This window comes from Thalassophryne amazonica, chromosome 9, assembly GCF_902500255.1.
Source record: "Thalassophryne amazonica chromosome 9, fThaAma1.1, whole genome shotgun sequence".
Lineage (NCBI taxonomy): Eukaryota > Metazoa > Chordata > Actinopteri > Batrachoidiformes > Batrachoididae > Thalassophryne > Thalassophryne amazonica.
This window is the reverse complement of record NC_047111.1, coordinates 112,602,646-112,629,817: the sequence shown is the minus strand read 5'-3', so window position 1 is coordinate 112,629,817 and position 27,172 is coordinate 112,602,646. Positions and strand designations below refer to the sequence as shown.

General features: G+C 43.1%; 1 protein-coding gene across 1 annotated transcript in view; it reads left to right on the top strand.

The window, feature by feature from the left end:
• The window catches only part of atp2a3 (ATPase sarcoplasmic/endoplasmic reticulum Ca2+ transporting 3), a 189,007-nt gene that overhangs the window by 137,614 nt on the left and 24,221 nt on the right, over positions 1 to 27,172 (top strand). Inside the window, 6 exon segments of the mRNA XM_034178983.1 lie at positions 4,490 to 4,578; positions 6,837 to 6,939; positions 9,039 to 9,170; positions 22,345 to 22,461; positions 22,556 to 22,774; positions 23,213 to 23,548. Of these exon segments, the coding sequence (XP_034034874.1) occupies positions 4,490 to 4,578; positions 6,837 to 6,939; positions 9,039 to 9,170; positions 22,345 to 22,461; positions 22,556 to 22,774; positions 23,213 to 23,548 (996 nt within the window).

Genomic DNA, 27,172 nt, shown 5'->3' with positions numbered 1-27,172 from the left:
CCTCAGGCTTTCAAAGAGAAAAGCATGTTCAACAGGTGCTGGCTTCATCCTTAAATAGGGGACACCTGATTTACACCTGTTTGTTCCACAAAATTGACGAACTCACTGACTGAATGCCACACTACTATTATTGTGAACAACCCCTTTTCTACTTTTTTTTACTAATAGCCCAATTTCATAGCCTTAAGAGTGTGCATATCATGAATGCTTGGTCTTGTTGGATTTGTGAGAATCTACTGAATCTACTGTTACCTTGTTTCCCATGTAACAATAAGAAATATACTCAAAACCTGGATTAATCTTTTTAGTCACATAGCACTACTGTTATTCTGAACACTACTGTATGTTTGATCACTGAGAAACCAGGGAGAGCTGACATTTGCCGTTTGGTATGCCTATCCATTTTGGGTAAAGGATGAACGCCGTAAAAACGAAAAGTTGATAGGTCTAATGCTGCGTTTACACATAACGATGACAAGTCATGAATGCCACGAAGTACACATTCTTGGCCGCTGATCACGAATGTGATCATTCGGGGCAGAGGCGTCAGGTGTCCTCAGGAAATGCTGCAATCTGTTATCACACGTTACGATTAATGGCACGTGTTGCTGGAGAATTATCAGGAACCATTACGCACGGTCAAGAATAGTGTTCCGTGTTGTTGCGCGCTATTGCGCGTAACAGCGCATCATTAAGTTCTGTCACGTTGTGAATGAGGTGAATTGTCTCCACACACACACACCCATATTCATCCAACCGAATTCAGATCGCTCCAGTTTTTCAGAAGAACTTTGTGACTGCATGCGTAGTTGGGCTCTGTGCCATGGAGTGGCGCAGAGAGGAGGAGGAGGACAGAGCCAGATGTGTGGCTTCATGCGGCATCAGGCACATGCAGCAGGTGGAACACATGCAGGAGCACGCTGAAGAGCACTGAAATTAGACTTTTAGCCAACTTGGTGTCAGCAGTCAAACTGAATGCGATGCAGCAGGGTTTAATTGTGCGCGCGCTTCTTCCGCCGCCGGACTGGAGGAGGTGCAGAGATGTCGGGTTGCACGTGAGTCTCCTCTGGTTCCTCTAGCTCAGACTCGTTCTCCTGCTCATCGGTTACAACAGCTGGTGGAACACCTGCAGGAGCGTCCTGAGGAGCTTCAGCAGGAACTGTGGAACGACATTTGGAGCAGAATTTAATTGTGCGCACGTGACAGAAAACTGATTCATCGCGGCGCGCAGTGAAATGTGACGCTGCGTTACAAGTCATGTCAAAACTTGACAGTTTCCGTGTCACTTTGTAATAACGTGTGACAGTTTGGGCTCCAAGAACCATCACAGGAACAACTATGAACGTTGTCACGTTCTATTAAGGATCACTACTTATCAAGACGGATCAACACGCTCAGTTGTGACCTCCACGACGTGAGACGAAACAAGGGTGGTGTGTGACATTCGTGGAAGATTTTTTGACAGACAAAAACATGCTCCACGAATATCAAGAATATCACACACCAACACGCCCTATTAAGAAACCTATTCAGATGCGTTAAGTCGCATTAAGAATGTCAGGAATGTGTCAGGAATGACAGAAAAATGACATTCGTAACGCGTCTTGGTTATGTGTAAACGCACCTTAATATTTTTGGAGAAATTTGGGCTATTAGCTAACAGTGAACAGTGGACATTGATAATTACATTCTTGACTCACACACCATTCCAGCAGGGGGCGGTAAATCATCTATGTATTAAAAGCCAAGCGACCTCTGTGTACATGCATGTGTGCGTGCAACTTCAATCACAGAAACTGTTGATAGCTGACATTTGCCGTTTGGTATTCTTATCTATTTTCGGTCAGTGATGAATGTCGTGAAAACGGAAAGTTGATAGGAGAAATTAGGGATATTATGTAACAACGGTGAACAATATATAGTTATCAACATATAAAGATATCACCATTAATCAGCCCCTGGTAACCACACAAGCTCTGAACAAAGGAATTATCTCTACTTGCCAGTTGTAACACATGACAAGTAAATCTGCCAAATAATAGATAATTAATTCATTAATTTCCTGCACTTTCAGTTAAAATCATTATAGAAACTTTGCATAATTTATTACCACCCTTGAAAAATGTCAGTTACCTATTTTATAAACACGACCCAATCTAGATCCCGTGGATCCCCACAGACAACAGTCTAGTTGATGTTTGTTTATTTATTGATTGATTGATTTGTGCTGTTAAGTCATTGCTGCACACTAATTGAACAAAAAGCACATGATGTTTATTCACGTGGCTGTTTGGTTCATTCCTGAGTCAGTCACATTTACTCAAGTCTCAAAGGGAGTTGAGCTGCTGGTTGTTTTCTGTTATTTACTCTTTGCTGAAGTCAGGTTATTAAAAGAATGAATATTTATGAAGGGGAGGAAGGACGAGGCTGACTGTGAATTTATGGGCGTCATCCTGATGAGGTGGCTTCGTGCATAAAGAGTCCTTGAACTGTGAACGGCAGCACGACCACCGTCCGCACAGCTCCTTGATATTTTAACAGTGTATTACCATTATTTCCCAGCACGTCTGTGTGTCCGTCCCGCGGGAACCTCAGGAAGATGATTTGCTGACAAAGCGAATCCTCGCACAGCTCCAGGACTCGTTCTTTTCCTCCTGGTGTTTCTGACTCGTGCTTTGTTTTCCTGCAGCTCTCTGTCTTGCACGAGTGACTGAAGTGTCACATGAAGACGTTTGAGCGGCGTAACACGCGTGCTGCTTGTCTGTTTGGAAACGATAAAGATGCAATCGACAGTACAGAGACTACTGCACAAAACGACATGCAGTACTAAGAAAAACCTTTGTCTCTGGATCGCTGCCCAAATCAACTTGAAGTTACAGTCCAGAGTTCAAATCTCCAAAAACTGACCCTGTTCACAGCTACGATTTAATTAACACTGCCACAGGTTTGTCCAGTGCCAAGAAAGAAGAAGAAGAAAGTTGTAGCTTCTTTGTGTCCAACATGAAGAAATGCTGGATTCTGACCTGGAGTGTAAGTCCTGTGGAGGTCCTGAGGCCTATCAGACCTGGAGTGTAAGTCCTATGGGGGTCCTGAGGCCTACCAGACCTGGAGTGTAAGTCCTATGGAGGTCCTGGGGCCTATCAGACCTGGAGTGTAAGTCCTATGGAGGTCCTGGGGCCTATAAGACCTGGAGTGTAAGTCCTATGGAGGTCCTGAGGCCTATAAGACCTGGAGTGTAAGTCCTATGGAGGTCCTGAGGCCTTTCGGACCTGGAGTGTAAGTCCGATGGAGGTCCTGGGGCCTTTCGGACCTGGAGTGTAAGTCCGATGGAGGTCCTGGGGCCTTTCGGACCTGGAGTGTAAGTCCTATGGAGGTCCTGAGGCCTACCAGACCTGGAGTGTAAGTCCTATGGAGGTCCTGAGGCCTACCAGACCTGGAGTGTAAGTCCTATGGAGGTCCTGAGGCCTACCAGACCTGGAGTGTAAGTCCTATGGAGGTCCTGAGGCCTACCAGACCTGGAGTACAGACCTGGTGTTGTCGACCGAACGGTTTCCCCTGCCTTCACTGCACATGCACCTTTTCGGAGCGTCACCATCGATTCACTGATTAACACCTTGTTTCTGCTTAAAACTGCACTCCAGGCATCATCTATCTCAACGACACATATCTGAAACTTTTGTACAACAATCATTTCAACATAAATTTAGCATTATTTAAAATAAAAGATGGACCTCGTTTCTGCTTAAAACCAACTTTAGAATGATTTAAGAGGTTTTATTTGTCATCTGATGGTTAATAATCACATTATTCCCTTTGATTGTTTTGGGTGTAGAGTCAGATGAGCTGTTGTGGTCCCATATGACGCATGCGCACTGAAGGCAGGGCAGACCAATTTTTAGGGGGGGACCGGTCAGTCGGCGACCCCAGCATCAAGCTCAGGTCTTTATATTGGAGGTTCAGTTTTCAGCAGCAGCCTGCAGACGTCCGGCCTCTATGTCATCTATGGTTTTTGAAATGTGTGTTTGTTTGTTTTGTTGTGTGAGTGTAATGTAAAGTGGGACTATACCAGGATTTGCAATTACTGCAGAATTTTCATGTTAGTATGCTCATATTTTGTTGTGTAATTAATTTAACTTGAATTTCGTATTAAGTAGCTTTAAGAGGAAGTCTCCCCCCGCCCCCCACCCAATAATATCACTTCAGCTTTCATGCCATGTGAAACTATGCATGCAGTTATATTTCATACATGTATAATTTTTAACAATATGAATTACAGGTGCATTCCAATAACTGAAACATTATTTTTATGATCAAAAATAACCATTTTTGCTCAACTCCACCTGTAGCACTCAGAAATAGCACAATACAATCTACAAATATGTTTGTTTTGTTTTTTGTTTTTTAGAGCTTAGAAAATGTTTTATTTATTGTGGAGCAGGAGACCTACTTTGAGTAATGCTCCTATTTTTGTTGTCGTTTTTCTCTGAAGATGTTTGTCACAGATAAGGTAGTCGGGTCAAGCTGCTCCCTCCATGAGTTCTCCATAACTGGTTCCACGTACGCTCCTGAAGGACAAATGTGAGTATCACAGCATTTTTTTGAAGTTACCGCTTACTAAAAGGCAGAAAAGGCCGATGTAAGCAGTGTGTAGTCCAGCCAAGTATTTGGACAGTGACACTTTAACAGTTTGGATCTTTACATGACCACATTGGAGATACAGTGAAACAATCAATCTTTGCTTGCAGTGTGGACCTTCAGCTTTACTTTAAGGGAATGTAACGCATTAATTATTTAGGAATTGCATTGATTCATATTCATTCATTTATTTATTTATTTTTACTAGAGCCTGACCTGTGGCTCATAATAGATGAGCCTTTCATGAACATATCTGTATTGGCGTTATTTTTTCTAGTATGAACTTATTTTAAAATCAAGTAAACAATGCAGAAAAAACACTGGCTGTTGGAAATTTTCACCACATAATGGTGTCAATCAGTAGTTTGTCCCACAGATGGGACTCAGAGGCATTGTTTACAATGCTGTCAAGCATGGCTGGGACCCCATCACCCCTTGGTCAGATAAGCTACAAAGAGCTGCTGTTTATTTTCAGTCAGAGTGGACATTTTGCAGCAACAAGAGACAAGTGGCCGCTATGCTGCCAGCTAGGCGGGGCCAAAATAGACGAGATATGCAACACGGCAACTAACAAAGTGAAGGCGGTGTCACTGGTGTTGGTTGGCTATATTTACAGGTATTTAATTAAGTTCCTTTTTAACATCAAGCCTCAATTACAATTTTTTGGTCATAAGGGTTTTACAATGAAATTTAAGGAATCATTGCCTTTTTTCTTCTTTTAATTCCCTCATATCTGTATCGACTCCCCCCAGGCACATGGTTCTACAGTTGCTGGGTGTCACAATGATAACTATATTGGTTGGATTGGTTAGTGCACTTGGTTTTATTGTGGAAGGTTCTGGGTTCAAATCCCACCCCTGCCACATTTCTCCATGTAATGTGGAGTTGCATCAGGAACGGTATCCGGCATAAAACCTGTGCCAATTCAACATGCAGATCCATGACACTTGCGCTGTGCAGTGGACTACGTGGCACCAGGTTTAAGATGGGGCCATTGGACTCTAACCAGTGACCTAAGATGACATCTTGGGTGCTCTGTCTCTGGAGAGTTTTTGTGTCCCACTAGAAAGACTTTGTGTTAAATCCATGGTTACTGAGGTTCAGACGAGGCATACTACGTGCACTGTGAGGGAACTCCAGGCACAAGGCTACGATCATGTGGCATGCTTCTCTGAATGTGATCCAGTGTGTGAGTGCAGGGTCCTCAGTGCTGAGGACCCTGGAAACTGATAGAGGCCAAGGACATGTCCAGGTGTCACCTGGCTGTGGCAGGTAGACGGTCAGCGTGGATTGGGTGGCTGCCAGTCTGGACACAGGGCAGTTGGTGGATGCAGAGATGCCTGGTATCCGTGCACACTTCCAGACATAAGAGTGAGTGCTGACAGATTAAATGACAGTAGTTGCAGGTCTGTTGAATTCCTGCGCGTTCTGTTCTTAAGTGAAGCAATAAATTAGATTTAATTTTGGTCTGCGGGGCTTTGATGACTTTTATAGACTCTACGGTAAATACTGTTGCCGTTGCCGAGCAAACTGTGATGTTGTTTGTGTGGTGTGTGGTTGCTATGACAACCTCTCAGATACCAAAGGAAAAGTTGATTCTTTGTTTTCGCCAATTGTTCCGATTACTACATACGGCTTCATTAAAAGTCTGTAAAAATGAATTGGAGCCGAGTCCCAAGTATCCTCACGTGCGCTGTGTTCCTGCTGCAGTGCACGTGTGCGGTTGTGGCCGTGCACGGTGAAGCCGGGCTGGTCTGTGATGTGGTTATCTCTTGATCTGTGTGGTGCCGGAATGATGTTTATCTCGTGCAGTCGAGTTGGTAGGTGGAGGCCAGCCACGTGCACGTGCACGCGTGCTGTTGATGTTGCTGTTCGGTGGAGGACTGTGACTCGGCGTGAACCTGTGGATTTCATAACGGCAGCGTGTGGGTTATTGTGTGGGAGCTTCTCTAGCAACGGTTGCAGTCTCTGCTGGGAATGGATCCACGGTTGTCAGGCCGTCGGCACCGCTCGCCCGGAACAACACACACACACACACACACACACACACACACCAGTCAACTTTAAAAAGCTAAATAATAGAACGCCGTCAATGTGGTTACATATTGATGAGGCTCCACTGTCTGAGGCGTTGTGAGGCGTGTCGTGTGTGTGCGGACCCCCCCCCCCCCTTGTGTTTTGTTGACGTGTGTGTTTTGCAGACTGAAAGGAGACACGCCTGTGGAATGTGGAGACTATGACGGACTGGTGGAGTTGGCCACTGTGTGCTCTTTGTGCAACGACTCTTCGCTCGACTACAATGAGGTCATTATCACTCACTCGCGCTCACGTGGAGGTGCAGCTGCATCCAGCTACAAGTCGTAGTTGGGTGCATAAGTATTTGGACATATATGTCATTTTTATTTTTTTGTCAGTTTGCTTCTGTCACGTTGGAGATGAAACGATGAAGATGTGCCTGTGGTTTAAACTTTCTTCTTCAATTCACGGGCTTTAACAAAAAGGGATTACAGAAAGTTTTTACTCATAAACCTCCATTTCCAGAGCTCATAAGTAATTGGACAAACTACAGGTGGGCCCCGTTGATGTCCACAAAATCAGACCACGAGTTCGAGAAGTTGACCGTTATAATAGGATTATAACATATTATAATTCTAATTTATCTATAATAGTTTTGACTATTTGAAGCGTGATTTCTTCCTGGATGGTGATGGTTTCTTCATCTGGAGTGGGTTCGAGATCTTTTTCTTCCTCCTCCAGCTGCTGCACGTCAGCGATGATTCTGGACAATTCATAATTTTTGGATGTGACTCTTTTGATCCTTACTGTCGGTTCTGATTGGGCCAGAATTTCTACACGGGCCTGCCACACGTGTATCGTCCGGCCTCATCGCTGACCTGCAGCACCTGGAGGAGGAAGAAGAAATCATCATCCGCACTGACAATCCCCCCCCCCCCCCCCCCCCCCCCACCCCGCAGGGCGCCACAGCAGATCCAATGTGGATTTGCTTGTTGAAGTGGCACAAGTTTTAGATGCCAGATGCCCTTCCTGACGCAACTCCACATTACATGTATTGGTATTGTCTCGTAAACCTGTCTGAAGCTGGCAGTTCTCAAAAATTGAGTGTTTGTGCAAGAAGGAGACAAGTGAGGGAAGCCACCAAGGCACCCATGAAGGAGTTGCAAAGTTCTATGGCTGTAATTTTTGTGAAATTTTGTAAGATGCAACCTTTGTCTGTGGCAGCATCAGCTATACAACGTCATGATGGAATGGAACAGAGACGCATTTTTGTAGAACTAAAATGTGAAACTTCAGAATATACGTAGGAGACTTGAGCTTAGATTTGGTCTGTTATGTAAAAATGTTTCACTGTTCTATTCTGTCATGAAGCTGTGACTGGTGATGCAACAGACAAAAGGTGCATGCCGCACAGTTTGTCAAATCACAGCCACAGAAGCCAAGAACTCTGAGCAGCCTGGGTGTCTTGGTGGCTTCCCTCACTAGTAGTCTTCTTGGACATTCAGTTCTTGAAAACTGCCTACTCCAGACAGAATTATCATACAGTACCACACTATTTGTATTTCCATGTTGGAAAACTGCAAATGAAAGATTTTTGTTTATGCTTTAAGATTTAAATTAGTTAGCGCTACATTAGTATTCATCATATTGAATTTCCATACAATGGCTAAATCACTTTTCAATTTTTTTTTTTTTTTTTTTTTTTGGTAGCATCCCCTCATCACACACGCACGTGCACACACACAGTTGTAATACATTATAATTACAGCACAGAAGCTGGCAGCAGAAGGCACACGTGTTGTACTGGTGCATCTGAGCTAAATTTGTTCTGATATATGATATTTTTCACTCGTCTGAATTGCTTTTCTCACCTCTTTTTCATCACCATGGTTTCATGGTAACCACGAGGAGAGAGGCCAAGGAGACGACACTTACTGTTCTCTCCAGCGCATCCTCCCAGACAAAACAAATTCCTCTTTTCGTACTTGATTTTGAATTAAAACACTGAATAAAAGCCTAAAAATGAATAAAAGACACTCGGAATCAATGTGTGAAAAACCAGGGGAGAGGAGGAGGAAGGTGTTTTATTGGTGTATTAACGAGTCTGTGCTGTTCTTTTATTCCCTCGTCGCACGTTCTCTTCTCCCTGACCGCCAAGGCCACGCTCTTAAACGCGCTACTTGATGCGTGACTCATTGTTTGTGGAGGCCGATGGGAGTGACCCACGCGTTTGCTCATTGCCAGGAAATGTGGGCATTGAAGAAGTGCACAGCGGTTTTATTTCTCAATTTAAATCTGTCATTATGAAGGCGCTTAAATGGAAATGATCTGAATTCTCAGGGATGTGAATTAATGGCACATTTTGAAGTCATTGTGTTCTGTTCCAGGCCAAAGGGGTTTACGAGAAGGTGGGTGAAGCCACCGAGACGGCGCTCACCACCCTCGTGGAGAAGATGAACGTCTTTAAGGTCGACCTGTCCAAACTCACCAAGGTGGAACGTGCCGAGGCCTGCAACGCGGTAAGACGATTAGTTTTTTATGTGGTTGAACGAGGTCATTCAATCCCAAATTTGGTTCCTCAACAGTTATGTGGGAAAATCAAATCAATTTTATTTATATAGCGGCAAATCACAACAAACAGTTGCCCCAAGGCGCTTTATATTGTAAGGCAAAGCCATACAATAATTATGGAAAAACCCCAACGGTCAAAACGACCCCCTGTGAGCAAGCACTTGGCGACAGTGGGAAGGAAAAACTCCCTTTTAACAGGAAGAAACCTCCAGCAGAACCAGGCTCAGGGAGGGGCAGTCTTCTGCTGGGACTGGTTGGGGCTGAGGGAGAGAACCAGGAAAAAGACATGCTGTGGAGGGGAGCAGAGATCAATCACTAATGATTAAATGCAGAGTGGTGCATACAGAGCAAAAAGAGAAAGAAACACTCAGTGCATCATGGGAACCCCCCAGCAGTCTAAGGGATGGTTCAGGGTCACCCGATCCAGCCCTAACTATAAGCTTTAGCAAAAAGGAAAGTTTTAAGCCTAATCTTAAAAGTAGAGAGGGTGTCTGTCTCCCTGATCTGAATTGGGAGCTGGTTCCACAGGAGAGGAGCCTGAAAGCTGAAGGCTCTGCCTCCCATTCTACTCTTACAAACCCTAGGAACTACAAGTAAGCCTGCAGTCAAGAGAGCGAAGCGCTCTATTGGGGTGATATGGTACTATGAGGTCCCTAAGATAAGATGGGACCTGATTATTCAAAACCTTATAAGTAAGAAGAAGAATTTTAAATTCTATTCTAGAATTAACAGGAAGCCAATGAAGAGAGGCCAATATGGGTGAGATATGCTCTCTCCTTCTAGTCCCTGTCAGTACTTTAGCTGCAGCATTTTGAATTAATTGAAGGCTTTTCAGGGAACTTTTAGGACAACCTGATAATAATGAATTACAATAGTCCAGCCTAGAGGAAATAAATGCATGAATTAGTTTTTCAGCATCACTCTGAGACAAGACCTTTCTAATTTTAGAGATATTGCGTAAATGCAAAAAAGCAGTCCTACATATTTGTTTAATATGCGCATTGAATGACATATCCTGATCAAAAATGTTTCCAAGATTTCTCACAGTATTACTAGAGGTCAGGGTAATGCCATCCAGAGTAAGGATCTGGTTAGACACCATGTTTCTAAAATTTGTGGGGCCAAGTACAATAACTTCAGTTTTATCTGAGTTTAAAAGCAGGAAATTAGAGGTCATCCATGTCTTTATGTCTGTAAGACAATCCTGCAGTTTAGCTAATTGGTGTGTGTCCTCTGGCTTCATGGATAGATAAAGCTGGGTATCATCTGCGTAACAATGAAAATTTAAGCAATGCTGTCTAATAATACTGCCTAAGGGAAGCATGTATCAAGTGAATAAAATTGGTCCTAGCACAGAACCTTGTGGAACTCCATAATTAACCTTAGTCTGTGAAGAAGATTCCCCATTTACATGAACAAATTGTAATCTATTAGATAAATATGATTCAAACCACCGCAGCGCAGTGCCTTTAATACCTATGGCATGCTCTAATCTCTGTAATAAAATTTTATGCTCAACAGTATCAAAAGCAGCACTGAGGTCTAACAGAACAAGCACAGAGATGAGTCCACTGTCTGAGGCCATAAGATCATTTGTAACCTTCACTAATGCTGTTTCTGTACTATGATGAATTCTAAACCCTGACTGAAACTCTTCAAATAGACCATTCCTCTGCAGATTATCAGTTACCTGTTTTACAACTACCCTTTCAAGAATTTTTGAGAGAAAAGGAAGGTTGGAGATTGGCCTATAATTAGCTAAGATAGTGGGTCAAGTGATGGCTTTTTAAGTAATGGTTTAATTACTGCCACCTTAAAAGCCTGTGGTACATAGCCAACTAATAAAGATAGATTGATCATATTTAAGATCGAAGCATTAATTAATGGTAGGGCTTCCTTGAGCAGCCTGGTAGCAATCGGGTCTAATAAACATGTTGATGGTTTGGAGGAAGTAACTAATGAAAATAACTCAGACAGAACAATCGGAGAGAAAGAGTCTAACCAAATACCGGCATCACTGAAAGCAGCCAAAGAGAACGATATGTCTTTGGGATGGTTATGAGTAATTTTTTTGTCTAATAGTTAAAATTTTATTAGCAAAGAAAGTCATGAAGTCATTACTAGTTAAAGTTAAAGGAATACTCGGCTCAATAGAGCTCTGACTCTTTGTCAGACTGGCTACAGTGCTGAAAAGAAACCTGGGGTTCTTATTTTCTTCAATTAGTGATGAGTAGTAAGATGTCCTAGCTTTACGGAGGGCTTTTTTATAGAGCAACAGACTCTTTTTCCAGGCTAAGTGAAGATCTTCTAAATTAGTGAGACGCCATTTCCTCTCCAACTTACGGGTTATCTGCTTTAAGCTGCAAGTTTGTGAGTTATACCACGGAGTCAGGCACTTCTGATTTAAGGCTCTCTTTTTCAGAGTAGCTACAGCATCCAAAGTTGTCCTCAATGAGGATATAAAGCTATTGACGAGATGATCTATCTCACTCACAGAGTTTAGGTAGCTACTCTGCCCTGTGTTGGTATATGGCATTGGAGAACATAAAGAAGGAATCATATCCTTAAACCTAGTTACAGCGCTTTCTGAAAGACATCTACTGTAATGAAACTTATTCCCCACTGCTGGGTAGTCCATCAGAGTAAATGTAAATGTTAAGAAATGATCAGACAGAAGGGGGTTTTCAGGGAATACTGTTAAGTCTTCAATTTCCATACCATAAGTCAGAACAAGATCTAAGGTATGATTAAAGTGGTGGGTGGACTCATTTACATTTTGAGCAAAGCCAATCGAGTCTAACAATAGATTAAATGCAGTGTTGAGGCTGTCATTCTCAGCATCTGTGTGGATGTTAAAATCGCCCACTATAATTATCTTATCTGAGCTAAGCACTAAGTCAGACAAAAGATCTGAAAATTCACAGAGAAACTCACAGTAACGACCAGGTGGACGATAGATAATAACAAATAAAACTGGTTTTTGGGACTTCCAATTTGGATGGACAAGACTAAGAGTCAAGCTTTCAAATGAATTAAAGCTCTGTTTGGGTTTTTGATTAATTACTAAACTTGAGTGGAAGATTGCTGCTAATCCTCCTCTTCGGCCCGTGCTACGAGCATTCTGGCAGTTAGTGTGACTCGGGGGTGTTGACTCATTTAAACTACCATATTCATCCTGCTGTAACCAGGTTTCTGTAAGGCAGAATAAATCAATATGTTGATCAATTATTATATCATTTACTAACAGGGATTTAGAAGAGAGAAATCTAATGCTTAATAGACCATATTTAACTGTTTTAGTCTGTGGTGCAGTTGAAGGTGCTATATTATTTTTTCTTTTTGAATTTTTATGCTTAAATAGATTTTTACTGGTTGTTGGTGGTCTGGGAGCAGGCACCGTCTCTACAGGGATGGGGTAATGAGGGGATGGCAGGGGGAGAGAAGCTGCAGAGAGGTGTGTAAGACTACAACTCTGCTTCCTGGTCCCAACCCTGGATAGTCACGGTTTGGAGGATTTAAGAAAATTGGCCAGATTTCTAGAAATGAGAGCTGCTCCATCCAAAGTGGGATGGATGCTGTCTCTCCTACCAAGACCAGGTTTTCCCCAGAAGCTTTGCCAATTATCTATGAAGCCCACCTCATTTTTTGGACACCAGTCAGACAGCCAGCAATTCAGGGAGAACATGCGGCTAAACATGTCACTCCCGGTCCGATTGGGGAGGGGCCCAGAGAAAACTACAGAGTCTGACATTGTTTTTGCAAAGTTACACACTGATTTAATGTTAATTTTAGTGACCTCCGATTGGCGTAACCGGGCGTCATTACTGCCGACGTGAATTACAATCTTACCAAATTTACGCTTAGCCTTAGCCAGCAGTTTCAAATTTCCTTCAGTGTCGCCTGCTCTGGCCACCCGGAAGACAATTGACTATGGTTGCTGATGTCGCTAACTTCACATTTCTCAAAACAGTCACCAATAAACAGAGTTTGTTCCTCGGCGGGTGTGTCGCCGAGTGTGGAAAAAACGGTTAGAAATGTGAACGGGTTGGCGGTGTACACGGGGCTTCTGTTTAGGACTACGCTTCCTCCTCAAAGTCACCCAGTCGGCCTGCTTTCCCGGCTGCTCGGAATCCGCTGGAGGGTAACTAACGGCGGCTAAGCTACCTTGGTCCGCACCGACTACAGGGGCCTGGCTAGCTGTAGGATTTTCCAGGGTGCGGAACGAGTCTCCAATTCGCCCAGCCTGGCCTCCAAAGCTACGAATAAGCTACACTTATTACAAGTACCATTACTGCTAAAGGAGGCAGAGGAATAACTAAACATTTCACACCCAGAGCAGAAAAGTGCGGGAGAGACAGGAGAAGCCGTCATGCTAAACCGGCTAAGAGCTAGTAGCTGTACTAAGCTAGCGGATTCCTAAAAACCCACAAAGTGAATAATGTGTAAATAATTTAGAGGTGATTCAGCAGAGGGAGTGCTTTAGTTAAGGCACGTGAAGATTACACTGTGAAACAAATCGTTATCTAGTTAACTAGATCAATCTAACTGCGCAGATTAAATAGCTAACAGATACAGTAAAACGCCGCTGTGCTCCGGAACAGGAAGTGATACAATACTGCAGTGAGAGCCAACCACCAGTAGAGGCAGATGACTCTACTGGTCATCTACTGGTCATCAAACTATTCCTTATTAGAACCCTATTAACCCAAATAATAATTTGCACATTTTTTTTACTGAAATTGGAGCAACTTTAAATTTTGACCTCAGTACAAACTGAATTTGACCTTTGTCACCATTTTTGCTGTTTTTACCCAATAACTCCAGAACATTCCATCATAGATGGTCCAAACTATACCTTTTTGGAATCGTTATGATCAGACATGCAATATGATATAGTTTCCAACATGATTGGAGCATTTTTAAAGTTTGACCTCTGTGTAATTCTTCATTGACCCCTACCTGGCTACAGCTACCACCCTGGGATGGCTATCATACATTTTTCTGTGTGGCATGATACACTGAGGCTGGATTCTGGATTCTCAGTGTCGTTTCTTCCCCTTAAGTGGTACCGAAAACCTGCTTGGCCCATGGATTAAACTTAAAAACCCCTGGAGAGGCTGTATAAAATATATAGTTCGCTCTTTAAAAAAAAAAAAAAAAAAAGGGTGGGTGGTTGAGCTGAGTGTTTTTGTTTTTTGGTGGTGGAGGAGGTGCCTGCATGCGGGCACATATGCTGCATTCATGTTTAGAGCAATTGGGGGGGCTGTGCTGGTGGCCAGAAAAAAATGCTATATGGATGCGGAGCCTCATACAGAGACATAGTTTGCTAGAGTTTTTGATCGCAGTCCTTTTGTGAACTCCTCTCTGTCATTGTGGGCAAGACTGAGGCTGCTGCCCCACACACAGAGCTACAGTGAAGCAGGTGAATGTGTTACTCAACATCAATAGGCATTTTTAGGCCCCATAAAACAAAACAAAAAAACTGTTAGTTTATCATCCACTCCCGTATGCTGAAATCAGGCTGAATAATTTTTTATTTTCCCCTCTGACAAATTTTATTGATGACGGTTACAGCTGGTGCAAGAACCAGCACGTCCATTCAGTAGCGAGTATGCTTTGGTAGAAGACGGCCGAAGTTTACCAAGCCGAATCCGGTGTTCTGTCAAGATGAGCTCATCTAATGACAGTATTCTGCTTTAAAGACAGCGTGTACATGCAAATCTTTACTTTTTTAAAAAGAAAAGACACTTTTTATAGTATTTTTATGTAAAGACAAAAGTTATGTGGGTTTTCTTCAGTAGTGGAGCTCATCTTGACAGGTGACTGTGTCGAGATGTGCTCACCTGTCGAGTTGAGCTCACCCACTCAAGAAAAGCCACACAAGTTTTGTCTTTACATAAAAATACAGTAATGTGTCTATTCAATTTAAAAAAGTAAATACTTGCATGTACACACTGTCTTTAAAGCAGAATATTGTCATTAGGTCCCAAATGACGCATACGCAGTGAAGGCAGGTGGACCAATTTTTTAGGGGGGAACATTCGGTCGGCAACACCAGGTTGACTTTTATTTTTTCAAAACAGTACTCCACAGCTTGCCTCTGTGCAAATACTTTGGGTTTTTCCATCCAGATAAGATGCATAAAAGAAACCATTATTGTGATAGGACTTGACATGATATCCATTATTATTCTGAGATGTCATTCGCTCTGGAGCACTGCATCAACTTTTTATCAGCTTGTAGCAGTGAGTGTAGTTAGTGTCTTTAAAAAAAAAATGAAAAAAATAAAAAAAAAGGTCCTGATCTGGTTTTCTGGTTTTTCTGCATTTGTGAACAGTTTTCTTTTTTGCTGCAGGCTTTGCATTTCTGAGCATGAATATTCCAGTCAGACTGTAATTACTCTCCTCATTAAACTGGTGTGCACGCTGCACAGCGGGCGACATGCTGACCCGCACTCAGCCCCTGCTTCTGCATGTCTGTGCAAAGTGTTATTTGTAAGCATGGTTTCATCTCGCCGTTTGTGTCCCCTCCACTCTGTTGTCTACCTCAGTAGGTCAGAGCTCAGTGTCTTGCTCAAGGACTGTTTGACATCTTGTCTTTAAGTCACACATTTGGTTAAAGGTTGTGAACTGGTGTTTAACACCACAAATGTTTAATCAGTGTTTCGCTTGTTGACACATCTGGAAGAATGTTATTCTTGAAGAGTTTTTATTCATTTTTGGGGTTGGTTGCTGCTACACTCGAACAATTTCACAATCATGAAAATTTGAAAAACCTCTTTGAAGCTATATGAGCTTGGCATAGTCTACCTGACTTTTCTCAGCTTTGGTGCTGTAAGCTCTTCTTCTGTCTGATACGAGCACGGTAGCTTAGTGGTTGGCACTGTTGCCTCACAGCAAGAAGGTCACGGGATCGATTTCCACCTGTGTCCTTTAAGTATGGCGTTTGCATGTTCTCCCCGTGTTTGCGTGGGCTTCCTCCAGGTGCTCCGGTTTCCTCCCACATTTAAAGACATGCAGGTTAGGTGAATTGGAAACTTTATAATTGTCCAGAGCTCCCTTGCAAAAGTGGTCTCGATCTCAGTGGGACTAGCCTGGTTAAATAAAGGTTAAAAACATAAATAAATAAAAATATTGCTTTTCACCACAACTGACACAAATTACACTTTTGGGGTCCCATCTTCTACCTGGCACAAACCAGGACTCCAACATCATTGCTAGTGGTCAGGTAACGAGCTGTTGCGCTGTTATCATCCATCATCTGAAAGTGCTTGTCTTCAAACACCAAAATCCAGCTCTGAAGTCCAGCACTGTATAAAGTGTGCAACACTCAGACACACTTTACATTAGTGGGTTCACAACACACTGCACATATGCTACACAGCAAACAGCAAGAGTGCACAGGAGCTCAACATGAGGCTACTGTGCACTGGATCATGCACAGAGAAACATGCAACATGACCAAAATGTCATAGCTAATACTCTCACAATGCTCATAAGTGATACCTTTCATTAGTCTCTCTAAGTAACCATTCCTTTAGCACAGAGTCATTCTAGCAGTACTCTGGGATCCTCAAACCCTGACAACACGGACATCCAGTCATCACTGGTTCATGTCCAGCTCTCGCAATGACACAGTAAAACAGGAAGCACCAGGATTTTAAACTTTTTTCTCCTGCCGCATTATCAGCATCTTTCAGCATCACGTGATCATCAGCAGTCGAAGGTGTGATCTTTGTGGAATCTGTAGAAATCTTGATTGCAACACTAGAGAAGCAATGTGAGGAGGCAGAGTGCCTGGGCTTGGAACTGTCCTGATCAAGACTAAGATCCACATTTTCAATACCTTCCTGGACTTTGCCATCAGAAGTGTATCTGTATGCTGTGAAAGTGTTGAACTTGTAGAAACATTCACTTATCTCTGCAGTGACGTTTGTGTCTCTGGGTCCTTGGCCTTTGACAGCAAGACACACCTGGGGAGAGCATATTTGGTGATGCTGACATGTTTGCTAGTGAATGAAGGTACTTATCTACTACATAAGCAACAGGTTGGTCATTGTGTCCCAGGGTTCTTGAAATTGAGCAAGATCTCCACCTGGTGGACATTTACCATTAATGCAAGTACAATATAATTAATGTGGGCAGAACAGAGTAATGTAGGTACAACAGAATTTCACCAAGAGCACTAGTATTATTATAGATTATTTTTTGTTGTTATATTATTTTGATTGACAGCTTATCGTACCTTCTTGCATTGCCTTTGAGCACACAATGATTCTTCATCTGAACTCTGGAGCATTACTTCCACAACTCTACTGGTGTTTTTCAGCGGCGTGTCATCTTGCTCTTCTAAAATGGCATGTGTCTCTTGTATGTGACAAACTGATGCATACCAAGAATCAAGAATGGAATCCCTTTGATATCCTCCATTATTATCACTTACTGAGGTGTTGCTGGGCTGGTAGCATAGATTTACATTCACGCTACCTGTCCATACCTGCACGCAGTAGCGGGCAAGTATCCCAATACCCGCCCGCTGTGCATAAAGTGATGACGTCATAGCATGCGCAACCCAAGAAGTGTCCGCAGATGATAACATGAAAAGGCGAGAAGTGTGTGTTGGTCCCAATGTGGATATTCCAGATGATTTTATCACGGATAGTTTGACAATGAATAGCAGCCAAAGCAGCCAGCTTGATGAGGACGCTCTGCCGAATTTGGAGAGCAGCGTGATACCAGCCAACACGACAAAAGCCAACTTTTTATGTACGCGTTTGCTGGGTGTCCTACATTTTGAAATTATATTAAATATTGTTAATGTGATTCTACGTGTTGTCCAGTTGCCCAAAATGACCGACATTTTGGGCGACTGTCATTGGGGGGGCGACTGGGCGTGGATGGAGGGACTCTGAAAATGCATACCGCACGACAACTGCATGTTATTGTATTATTACTCCTGTGTTGTTGTTGTGAAGGAATGTCTGTCTGAGTGGGTGCCATCCAGGACCCAAGGCAGGTCTAGTGTCGTGGATGCAGTGACATGTGGCACATCCCTACCTGATGTGAGTGATTGCTTTGACCTTGTGAGGATTAAATATGCAACTCAGCAGCCAAACCATAATGCAGGTGCTCAGAATCAAATTGTGAGCCTAGTTTCTGTTCAGAACCTCCTGACTCTGGACCTGGTCCAACCCCAGGGCCGTTAGTTTGAGACCTCTGTGTTTACGGCTGGAGTTGGCTGCTGTGTCTTTTTGTTCAGGACTATTTATCATCACCTTGCCTACACCGTGTTCTTTTCTTCATATAGCTGGACTCTTAGTTGTGCGTAAAGAGGCAGACTTGTGTTTTGTCTGAAGAACCAGTAAGAACTGGGCTGACGTTTCGGTTCTGAAAGTCTCCACGCTGAAGTCACTTCTTGTTCTTTCCTTTGCTTTCCGTCTGATAAAGGTCAGTAAAATCCCCATTGGTCTCACTCCCAGAGAGAATAAAGACTGTCATGGACGAACCTTTGAAGTCTCAGATTGGAAGAACTTCGTAGCAGTAAAACCAAAGCAGTCTGACTAAAAGCTGGTTTTAATTACTTTGCTGGTGTGGAGAATCTGGACTGAGGCCAGGACAGACTCTGCTCCGTCCTGAGAAACCGGTGCACAAATCCTCCTTGTTGCTGAGCACAGGTAAAGCAGAAAATAAAACAATATTTCCCAGGATTCATTGCAAAGACAAACTCTCATGACTTCTTTTCTTTTTTGTTTTAATTAATTAATTAATTTGTTTATTTACTTATTTATTTTATAGCAAGGTTTGCCACATTGACAGAGCTCAAGACGCCTATCAGCGTAGCGTGCACGTTCATCAGAGCGCTATGACACACACACACACACACACGCACTGTGCACCGGGGATCAGGTTTTAAGCACTGAACTACAGGGACACCTACTGGTAGAATAAAGCTTAAAATCTAGATAATACAGGACGTGAATGAACAGAATATGTCTGAATGAAAAATCTTCTTTTTCCTCCCCTGTTTGATAGAATGCTTTTATGTCAGGCTTTACTTTTATTTCATTTATTTTTGCCACTGTTTTACGTTCATGCAGTTCAGAACTGAGGTGACTGACTGACACTTTGCTGTTATTGTACATGAATGATCATAAATTCATGCAACCATAGATAACCATAGATTTACCCATATGACAGTAGAGAAAACAATTTTCTGTGATCAGAAGTAAATCACGATCCTGTTTTATAAATCATAATCCATCATGATAGATGCACCTTAATTAATGCTTTAATTAGATGAGGGCACACATGAAAAAAACTGCACTCATATTCATTCTGTATAATTCATACATGGCGTTATTGTACAAATAATGAATGTTTGAGTTCAGTGGTAAGAATATTTCATGAGGTGGAAGACGGGTTCGCCTCATTGAATGGTGCGTTCCGTCTTTCAATTAAATATTCCTTCCATTGAAAGAATGGAAAAACATTCATTATTTGTTTTATATAACTGCGAAAATAGATCCTTGTCATTTGATATTTTATTAATTCAAAACAGAAAAGGGACTTACATTTTGGGGTTGGTCACTGGCGCTTTGACATCAACAGTCCAGCATGAACTTTAAATTGGAGTCCAAAATTGGTTTCAGTAGTCCATGATGGCGTCCAGTGACTTTGTGTGCAGACCACCGTCTGCTTTCCTCACTACAGAAATTTGTCCAGCTTTTCATTCTAACGTCATCCTAACAGCTCTTCATGCCTCCAGATGGTTACAACATGGGGGATTTGGTTTGTTTTTTTGTTGTTGTTTGTTTTGTGTTAGAAGAATTAGCAGCGTCAATAGGGCAGCGCAATCTCGTTTGAGGGCAGTCACTAAAGGGAATGGATGGATGGATGAGATTTATTGTCATTGTCATTACAAGTGCAACAACAAGATTACGTCCACACTCACATTTCCACAGACAAGATACAGCAATTAATCCACAATTATTACTTGTTTACCGTAATAACGGCACACATCAGAATTAAGACAACGCATATACATTTGACATTGTTTATGTGCGCTAAATTGAAACAGTCCGTTTTCCAAATTGAAGCGATGTGAGTGTGTAGTAGCCGCTGCAACAGGAGTCGCGACACCGCTAGCTTGGGGGGAACGGGGACCTGCCGCAGCTAAAACCACGCAGCCCTCAGAGGGGAAAAGGGGTGGTGTGAGCAATGGCTGGGATGGAGTGTGTGATGGGAGGCAGGAGGGAAAGTGGAGCATGCTTCAGTCTTTGTCCATGTGCGAGTCTGTCTGTCTGTCCTTGTGTACTGAGTAAGAGAGATAAGGAGGTAGCTAATCTTCCCAAGGCCATAGAGATTCATCTGGAGGACAAAACAATGGGCATTTTATACTTGAGAGGCTGATAAGCCTGCCGTGTTTTTGGTTGAGCATTGAAAACACTTGTCCAGCTTCACATGAACAAACCAAATCCCAATTATGAAAATTCCCCGTCCTCTGAAATCTTCACCTTCTCCTGCAAAGTGCGCATTTGCTCCGAGATGTTATCCAATTTGCATCTGATTTCAAGGGTTAACACAGTCTGTGAATGCATTGCCTTGCCCAGCTCATTAATCATGATGGACAAACAAGGGGTCGTGGTTTTGGCGGCAGCCATCTTGCCAATCTTCCGGTAGGTCAGGGCAGCACATAAGCCAATAAGTACCAGCCCTCCTACTATGAAACCAAATATGAATAAATCCTTGACGTCCTCCACAGATAATGGCGCAAAGTATGCGACCCGCCACGTCTCCCAGGTGTCAAGAACATAGCCCGCGGGGTAAGTTCCAGCTGATCAATTCCATGATTAATCCAATATAGTTTTAAGAATTCACAGCCTGGTGAAGTAGGGACTTTGAAGGTCGGAGCAGAGATAGAGGAGAGAGGAGAAGATGCGACCACCCTCGCCGGAGTCCCAAGTAGACATTTCTCTACTTCCGGGATACAAACCACGACATTTGCGTTTTTGGCAAATTGCACGCAAACAAAGTGAAAATGCAAATAAAAAGTGATGATGCAGTGGGAACGTGGACATGTGTTGCAGTTTGTTTATGATCCAGAGCATGAACGTGTCAAGGCGGTTTTGCAGGTTAGAGAACACAGCTACTCTGGTTAGTTGTGCAGGCTAACATTTACCGACACAACGTCTCCCACCTCCTCGCCTTTTCTTCTCCACTGGGAACCCAAAAAAATAATAATTTTTTCATGACTGCTTTGGTGATTGCAACCAAAAACAAAACCATACGCCATTTATCCGTGTGAAGTTATACTGTGTATATATTAAATTGAGGTCCCCGTAAGTGGTCAAATCCCATGATATCACAGAGGGTTCAGATGAGACTACGGTCTCCTATTAGCTCCTTCAAGTCGTCGTGTTGGCAAAACAAACTCTGCTATGTTAGCTAAACACCGCCCCTGGTAGTGTGAGTGCATGCGGTGGGCAGAGCATGCAATAGCACATTTCATATAGCACCAAAATTGCACGCTAGAAAAGAACCATTGCACGGTCAATGAAACACAACGGCAAATGATACAAATAATCCATGTCACGTGACATACAGTCCACCAATCAGATGACAAGCATCCACTCAGCCGTTATATAAACATTAATCATGCATGAATTCAAGCATGATCTATATATTACTTTGATCCAAGCATTAATCTAATCTATGTATAAATTCCTGCATTACTCCCTTGTTCATTATAAGTAATGCTTTACTTCTTGCATGAATTTGTGCATGAAACAATTCATAGGTCATGCTTGAATTCATGTTAATTCATGCACCCTGACCGGAAAACCAGTGTTTGTCCGGTGCATTCTCAGTGTTTGTGCTGTTCTGTTCTTCTGGCTGTGATCGCTGTCATACAGATGTGTGTGGTTTAGACTGAGAGCTTCCTCTTTGTGACAGACATCAGACATTAAGACATGGCAGTTGAGCTGTCAGTACCTCTGGCAGTCAGTCACATTACCAGCCTTCGACCTGACAGCTGCCCACAAATACTTAGCTCTGGCTCATCTTCTGTCCATCTGTTCCACCCTTTCCTCTTTCTCTCTCTCTCTTCATCTTTCTCCTCTGTCAGGCAATCAAGCAGTTGATGAAGAAGGAATTCACCCTGGAGTTCTCCCGTGACCGGAAGTCCATGTCTGTCTACTGCACGCCTGTCAGGGATGGTTCCCAGAGCAAGATGTTTGTCAAGGCATGAAGGACTCGCGTCACTGCAGTTACACACGTCTGTCACTTGCATCGTCATCACCTAATGTTCTTCTCTGTCACTCAATCCCTCGCCTCAGGGTGCCCCGGAGGGCGTCATTAAGCGGTGCAAATTCCTCCGGGTGGGAAAAGACAAGGTGATGCTGACCACAGAGCTGCGGGAGCAGCTGATGACCAAAATCAGGGAGTGGGGGACGGGCAGGGACACCCTGCGCTGCCTGGCACTGGCCACCCGCGACTACCCGCCCAGCAGAGTCACCATGGATTTGGAGGATTCCACCAAGTTTGTAGACTATGAGGTAGAGAACGACAGATTCATCTGGAGTTTGCACAATATATACCTCAAAAATCTAAGAAAATACTGTATTTGGTCGTTCTTTATGAAGTTTGTGTGAGGTGTAGTAAACAGACTTTCAAATTCTCGGCATGATTAAAGTCTAAAATTTTAGAGTGTGGAAGAGTAAATGTGTCTATAATGAAAGGATGGTGTGAAGCAGCTTTTTGTCCTGTCAAGGGTTATTTGTCAGTTTTTTGGGGTGAGAAATCTGGAAGAAAACAGTCATCAATTCCATCATTAAAAAAAAAAAAATCTTGTGCAACCTTCTCTCTCGCTCTCTCTCTTTCTCTCTCTCTCTCTCGCTCTCTCTCTCTCTCTTTCTTTCTCTTTCTCTCTCTCTTTCTTTCTTTCTCTCTCTCTTTCTCTCTCTCTCTCTCTTTCTTTCTTTCTTTCTTTCCAGTTGGACCTCACGTTTGTTGGCTGTGTGGGCATGCTGGACCCACCCAGGAAGGAGGTGATCGACTCAATAAAACTATGCAGGCATGCTGGAATTCGCGTTATCATGATCACTGGAGACAACAAGGACACAGCCATCGCCATCTGCAGACGAATTGGCATCTTCGGCGAAAATGATGAGGTGGAGGGGAGGGCCTACACAGGCCGCGAATTTGATGACCTCTCCTCAGACGAGCAGCGGGAAGCTGTGAAACGGGCACGTTGCTTCGCTCGCGTTGAGCCAGCTCACAAATCGAAGATTGTCAGCTACCTGCAGTCATTTGATGAAATAACCGCCATGGTGAGGAGAACGGTGACACGTCCTCAAACGCATATTTAAAAACCCACATATGTCTCTTCTTCATGCCTCCAAATGAGCAGTAAAATGTCTTTGTGAATTGCAGTTAATAAGGTCATCTGGCCTTTGATTCCATTGATCTTGACCTTCACCCAAATGATTGACCTGTACGTGACCTTGCCAGGGCAATTCTAGAATACATTTGGTTCAGATTGGGTTCAATTCAAATTCACTGACAGACAGATGTGACTTTGGCTCCAGTGACTAACCTGTTTGACCTTTCTAGGCAAGCGCATAACCCACCCTCATATGTTTGCAAATTGAAGTGAAATTTTAAAATTTTGACCTTTGACCCTAATGACTTTCACTCCTGTGATTGACCTTTGGTAAATTTGATCTTGCTTGGGCAATTCCAGAATTCACCTATATACATGTACCACTTTTGGTGGAAATCGAGTCAGAATGTTGACCTTTGCCCCTTGAATCAAAATTCTGAGGTTTCCCTTCATCCAATTAGCAGGTTTAGTGGGAATCTACCAAAGGACCTGGGAAGAGTAGAGGAACAAACAAATGTATATCAAATTTACCGTATTTTATTGATTTTTTTTTTTTAATGAAGACTTGTTTCAAATAAGTGTTGAGGTGCTTTAGAACAGCGCATGATGTTTTCCTTTTGATGTGGACTCTTTACCCTGCCAAGGATATTAGAGGGGTCTTGGAAGTATGACCAACCCTTCTACATGTGTTATGTGGATTTGGAAAAGGCATCAGACTGCAGGCTTACTTGTAGTTCCTAGGGTTTGTAAGCGTAGAATGGGAGGCAGAGCCTTCAGCTTTCAGGCTCCTCTCCTGTGGAACCAGCTCCCAATTCAGATCAGGGAGACAGACACCCTCTCTACTTTTAAGATTAGGCTTAAAACTTTCCTTTTTGCTAAAGCTTATAGTTAGGGCTGGATCAGGTGACCCTGAACCATCCCTTAGTTATGCTGCTATAGACGTAGACTGCTGGGGGGTTCCCATGATGCACTGTTTCTTTCTCTTTTTGCTCTGTATGCACCACTCTGCATTTAATCATTAGTGATTGACCTCTGCTCCCCTCCACAGCATGTCTTTTTCCTGGTTCTCTCCCTCAGCCCCAACCAGTCCCAGCAGAAGACTGCCCCTCCCTGAGCCTGGTTCTGCTGGAGGTTTCTTCCTGTTAAAAGGGAGTTTTTCCTTCCCACTGTAGCCAAGTGCTTGCTCACAGGGGGTCGTTTTGACCGTTGGGGTTTTACATAATTATTGTATGGCCTTGCCTTACAATATAAAGCGCCTTGGGGCAACTGTTTGTTGTGATTTGGCGCTATATAAAAAAATTGATTGATTGATTGATATGACCTGGTCTCTTGTGGTATCCTGTGGGGGTGCTGCAGGAGTATGAGATACCGAATTCGCTGCAACGTGCGATCTGGTCTCTATATAAGCCAAGTGTGGAGGAAAAATTGCTGTCTGTGGGAACAGAGCGTACTCATCCAGGGTCATCACCTGCTAGCATTCATCTTTGTTGATATAACATGTTGTGTTTCTCCATTTTGACGACTAAACATCTGATCATGGCCCAGAGTAGCCAATGGCCATGTTTGTATTATGAATTATGTTTACATTGTGGGAGAAGTCCTTAACACGGCTCTCCAAGTGTGGAAGCCAGAAGGCTCAGGGGTGCATTGCATGCGGTATCTCTTGGAGTCTCCTCCAGGTGCACCTGTTTTCTGCCTCAGCTGTGATTAAATCTCTCTGCATTGTATGAACTGGATCCTGGTGCTCCTTGCTGTGCCTGTTTCATATTCACAGCTGACATCATGGGAAAAATTCCACATCACAAAGTAGGAGCTGTGTCCACATTCTCTGCATTACGTCAGACCTGTTTCTGGTGGGAGTTGGACTCTGCCAAGGCTGCTCCTTGTCACCAATCCTGTTTGTGATGTTCATGGACAGGATTTCAGTCAGGAGGGTGTCCAGTTTGGCGACCTCAGAGTTGCATCTCTGCTTTTTGCAGATGATGTGGTTCTGTTGGCTTCATCAGGCACTGAGCAGGTTTGAGGCTGAGTGTGAAGCGACTGGGATGAGAATCAGCACCTCAGTATCTGTCCATGGTCTCCTGTTGGAAAATGGTGGATTGGCCCCTCTGATTTAGGGGAAAGTTACTGCCCTAAATGGAGGAGTTTAAGTATCTTGGGGTCTTGTTCATGAGCGGGGGTATCCTCACCTATAAATCAAACAATTCAATCAATTTTATTTATATAGCGCCAAATCACAACAAACAGTTGCCCCAAGGCGCTTTATATTGTAAGGCAAGGCCATACAATAATTACGTAAAAACCCCAACGGTCAAAACGACCCCCTGTGAGCAAGCACTTGGCGACAGTGGGAAGGAAAAACTCCCTTTTAACAGGAAGAAACCTCCAGCAGAACCAGGCTCAGGGAGGGGCAGTCTTCTGCTGGGACTGGTTGGGGCTGAGGGAGAGAACCAGGAAAAAGACATGCTGTGGAGGGGAGCAGAGATCGATCACTAATGATTAAATGCAGAGTGGTGCATACAGAGCAAAAAGAGAAAGAAACAGTGCATCATGGGAACCCCCCAGCAGTCTAAGTCTATAGCAGCATAACTAAGGGATGGTTCAGGGTCACCTGATCCAGCCCTAACTATAAGCTTTAGCAAAAAGGAAAGTTTTAAGCCTAATCTTAAAAGTAGAGAGGGTGTCTGTCTCCCTGATCCGAATTGGGAGCTGGTTCCACAGGAGAGGAGCCTGAAAGCTGAAGGCTCTGCCTCCCATTCTACTCTTACAAACCCTAGGAACTACAAGTAAGCCTGCAGTCTGAGAGTGAAGCACTCTATTGGGGTGATATGGTACTATGAGGTCCCTAAGATAAGATGGGACCTGATTATTCAAAACCTTATAAGTAAGAAGAAGAATTTTAAATTATATTCTAGAATTAACAGGAAGCCAATGAAGAGAGGCCAATATGGGTGAGATATGCTCTCTCCTTCTAGTCCCCGTTAGTACTCTAGCTGCAGCATTTTGAATTAACTGAAGGCTTTTCAGGGAACTTTTAGGACAACCTGATAATAATGAATTACAATAGTCCAGCCTAGAGGAAATAAATGCATGAATTAGTTTTTCAGCATCACTCTGAGACAAGACCTTTCTAATTTTAGAGATATTGCATAAATGCAAAAAAGCAGTCCTACATATTTGTTTAATATGCGCTTTGAATGACATATCCTGATCAAAAATGACTCCAAGATTTCTCACAGTATTACTAGAGGTCAGGGTAATGCCATCCAGAGTAAGGATCTGGTTAGACACCATGTTTCTAAGATTTGTGGGGCCAAGTACAATAACTTCAGTTTTATCTGAGTTTAAAAGCAGGAAATTAGAGGTCATCCATGTCTTTATGTCTGTAAGACAATCCTGCAGTTTAGCTAATTGGTGTGTGTCCTCTGGCTTCATGGATAGATAAAGCTGGGTATCATCTGCGTAACAATGAAAATTTAAGCAATGTCGTCTAATAATACTGCCTAAGGGAAGCATGTATAAAGTGAATAAAATTGGTCCTAGCACAGAACCTTGTGGAACTCCATAATTA